At 38.1% G+C, this 4,125-nt stretch overlaps 1 protein-coding gene across 1 annotated transcript; it reads right to left on the reverse strand.

Annotated features, from left to right (window-relative positions):
- Nucleotides 1-772: 772 nt before the first annotated feature.
- On the reverse strand, nt 773-1,201 carry LOC106011726 (serine/arginine-rich splicing factor RS2Z33-like). Its single transcript, XM_013082318.1, has one exon. The coding sequence runs from the start codon at nt 1,199-1,201 to the stop codon at nt 773-775; it is 429 nt and encodes a 142-aa protein (XP_012937772.1).
- Nucleotides 1,202-4,125: the final 2,924 nt, after the last annotated feature.

Here is a 4,125-nt window from a genome sequence, read left to right on the forward strand (position 1 = left end):
ACAAAGCTCTATCGTTTTTTCAAGACTTCTTGAACCCCCTGGTAGATAATGCTGTAACAGAAAGTGAACGTTAAGGACCGTTGTTGAATGTTCAGAAAATAGAATGCATGGTGATATAACCCCGCCCCCCCCCCCCCCCCAGCAAATCCTATTTGTAATCTCATTAGCAAAGGCGAAAAGATCAAACAAGTTCAACAGTATATCTAGGGTGTATAATAACATCTGAAGCCAAATGTTCCACATACATATAACGGAGAATTGCAATGGCTACGGCTAGTTTCAATAAAATGAGCCCAATCCTGAAAAATAGAAACACCTCAAAGACTATCAAAATGAAAGTTCTGAAATGCTATGTATCGTCAACCCTTCTATATGGCTTTGAATGCTGGACAATCACTAACGACAGTGAAAATAAAACAGAAGCAACATAACAACATAAATATGGTTTTGACGGGCTCCGTCCTTCCCGGGGATATACCTGGGAGGTGGATCGGAGTGTCACCCTCCATAGGGAGGGGGGGGGGGGAGAATCTTTTGGAAAAGTTGGAGGGGTGGGGTGGAGCAGACGAAAGGGGCTGGGAATAGGGAGGGGGAGGGCTGGGAAGAGGGGGAGGTGCTGAGAAGAGAAAGGGGAGCTAGGAAGTGGAGGGAGGGAGGGAGGAACCTCGTACTCCAAGACAAGAGAGGCGTGGAGCGTGAGGAGGAAGAATAAAGGATAGAGGAGGGGGATGGGAAGAGGAGAGGGTGAAGGAAGAGTTCATCCTATCCTCCACTAGGACCATGAAGCGGTTTTGAGAGTGGCACCTGGACGGGGGGGAGGCTTCTCACTTTTGGGAGAAGCTCTTTGCCGGTTGACCATGGGCTCTGCGAGGTCGGCACTTGAAGTACTGGTCGACAACGTGACCCAGCCGGACAGCCTTCGAAAAAGACCAGCCTGGGGCCGAAGTCGTAGCTGGCGGGCAGACAGTCTTTCTCGCCTCCTGAAAGAAGCAACCATTTTGCGCTTTCTACTCTTTGATGACGCACTCCTTACTGAAGGCTGTGTGCTGGCCCGTGGCAATATGGGAGAGCAGGGACTAGCCTTACACTCCTTTTCAGGATGCCCGGTCTTGCCACAACGACGACACACGACTGCGTGTCGACATCTCGACTGGCTATGGCCAAAGTTCTGACACTTGAAACAGCGCAGAGGGTTCGACATATAGGGTCGCACGTCCAGGACGAGTATAAGTATAAAGCATAAACGGTGGCTGGAGGGCGCTTCGAATCGAAAGTGTTACATTCTAGGGTGATCTCCCTCCGCACGACAGTACCCTTTACACCAACAGTAGTATTTAGTCTCTAAAGTGAAATATCGAACGAAGCCGAGAGTTCAAAAGAGTAAGAAGACACACCTTTCTTTCATAAATCCCTTTCAATATATCAGGTAGGCATGGTGTCTAAGGCACACGTTTTTGATGGACTACCTAATGTAATCTTTTGTATTTCTTTTTCCGTTGCTGGAGTGAAGTAACCGATGACTAGCCCCTCAAACGGATGGTAATTTGGGGCAATTGTGCCCGTTTTATCGAGTCCTTGTCTGATGAAAGTGATTTTGTTTAAAAAAAAATAATCGAAAAGCTACTACACAGTTTTTCGTTGGTAGCGGGGGGTAACACTGTTCTGTTTTGATTGCCAAGTAACCCACTAGAGACAGTAAAAAGTCCTTTCCAACTTAAAACATTTTCAAATTGCGACAAAAAGAAAGTTCGCCTGGCCTTTGTGATCATTTTTAGTGGCAGAATTCTTCAAAGATATAAAATTTATATTCCCTCCAAGTCGTGCTTTTCTCCATTTTCTGTCCGCTTGTCTTTTTTATTTTGTAGCCTTTATTTCTTGGTTAAACCACTTTACAACTTGACGATTTGGGATAATTTTCTTTCTTTTTTTTATACAGGAGCATGATCATGTAAAAATATTCCACATGATGGTGTTAAGGATTTCTATGTCAATAGAGGAACTCGTAGTTAGAGCGTCACGAATATCACATAGAAACTTGTGTAAATTTATCTTTCAGGTTCCGAGAATGATCTGTTTCTAGTTTTTACTTCTTTCTTTAGTCTTGTAATGAGAATATTGAGAAGGAAATTATCCGAAATGTCTTTGTCCAGAACGTTGACCCTTTTCACATTGTTCTTTGTAGTTCGAGTATACTAAGGTCTAGAAAATAATGTTGTCTACCTTCCACTGCATAGCTGTAATTGCAAGTATCGATGTTGGAAATTATATATTTTTTTCTTGCAGTTTTAGAATTTTCAGTGATTTTTATACCCATTCGTCTCGGTGGAAATTAATTGTTTTGATCGATTTGGTCAACCCTGGCTGTAAGAGTTCATGATGAAAGCTACACAGGGTTTCGCCCTCTCTCTTTTTCAAGTGTCCCTCTCATCCAGGTCAGAAGGTAGCCCCTTTAGGAATCAATAATCATTTTGTCCTTTGTTTCCTTTCTTCCTTATAAATGTCTGACAAGCCCATGACTAAAAGTTTCTTTCCCTCCATGAGATTCGTCAGTATATCCAAGTCCACTGACATTCCATGACCATGTGCCTAGCTAGACCGACTTCTATCATTCGCAGTCCATTTACGTTTCCAGGTCTATTATTATTATCATTATTATTATTATTATTATTATTATTATTATTATTATTATTATTATTATTATTATTATTATTATTATTATTATTATGATGATGATGATGATGATGATGATGATGATGATGATGATGATGATGATGATGATGATGATGATGATGATGATGATGATGATGATGATTATGATGATTATGATTATTCTTATTATTCTTTTTCTCATTATTATTATTATTATTACTATTATTGCTACTATTATTATTATCATTATCACTGTTACTATTATCACTATTGTTATTATTATCATCATCATCATCATTGTTATTATTATTATTATTATTGTTGTAATTATAATATAAATATAATGATCATTATTATTATTAACCTCACAATTATTATTAGTTTTATTATTCTCTTTAATCTATATCTTTATTGTTTTATTATGATCATGATGATGATGACGATGATGATGATGATGATGATCATCACATCATCATAAATACTATTATTATTATTATTATTATTATTATTATTATTATTATTATTATTATTATTATTATTATTATTATTATTATAGTTGTTATAATAATAATTATTATTATCATTACTGTTATTATTATTACTATTATCATCATTACTGTTATTATTATTATTATTATTATTATTATTATTATTATTACTATTTTTATTATTATTATTATTGTAGTAGTAGTAGTAGTAGTAGTAGTAGTAGTAGTAGTAGTAGTAGTAGTAGTAGTAGTAGTAGTAGTAGTAGTAGTAGTAGTAGTAGTAGTAACATCATCCACCATGTTTATACAATTGTTAGACGGGGAGGAAAACGTTATCATCATCATCATCACCATTGCCTTTTTCACCCTGCAAAAGGATATGGGGCATGAACAAGCACTTTCCACCTTATCCTTTCCTAGACTAGTCGCTTGACGTCACTCCGGGTCTTCACACTTTTCTGTACATCCATTTCTGTGACTCTTCTCCAGGTTCCACGTGGTCTTCCCCTTGATCTTTTGTCTTGTGGGTTCCAATCTAACATTCTTTTTGTTATGCAGCTGCTTGACTTCCTGGAAGTGTGTCCAATCCATTGCCAAAGCTTTTTCCCCACCTAATCTCTCACTGGGCTCTGTCTCGTTCTTCTTAATACTTCCTTGTTGGTGATCCTGTCTGTCCATCTCGTCTTCAGTAATTTCCTTAAACACTTGTTTGAGAAAATCTGGATCCTCTTTATGTAAGTCTGAGATGTGTTCTATGTCTCTCATCCATACATCAAGACTGATTTCACATTGAGTTGAGAATCCTCAGCTTTGTTCGTAGGGAGATATCCCTGGTCCTCCAAATACTATTCAAAGAAATAAATGCAGTCTGTGTCTTTTCAATGCTGGACTTTATTTCAGCACCTATTCCTCCCTCTCTTTCAATTATACTCCCAAGATAGCAGAAAGATTCGACGTCTTCTAGTGTATTTCCCTCTATTGTGAAGTG

The sequence above is a fragment of the Aplysia californica genome, unplaced genomic scaffold (genome assembly GCF_000002075.1).
Source record: "Aplysia californica isolate F4 #8 unplaced genomic scaffold, AplCal3.0 scaffold00169, whole genome shotgun sequence".
NCBI classification, from domain to species: Eukaryota; Metazoa; Mollusca; class Gastropoda; order Aplysiida; family Aplysiidae; genus Aplysia; species Aplysia californica.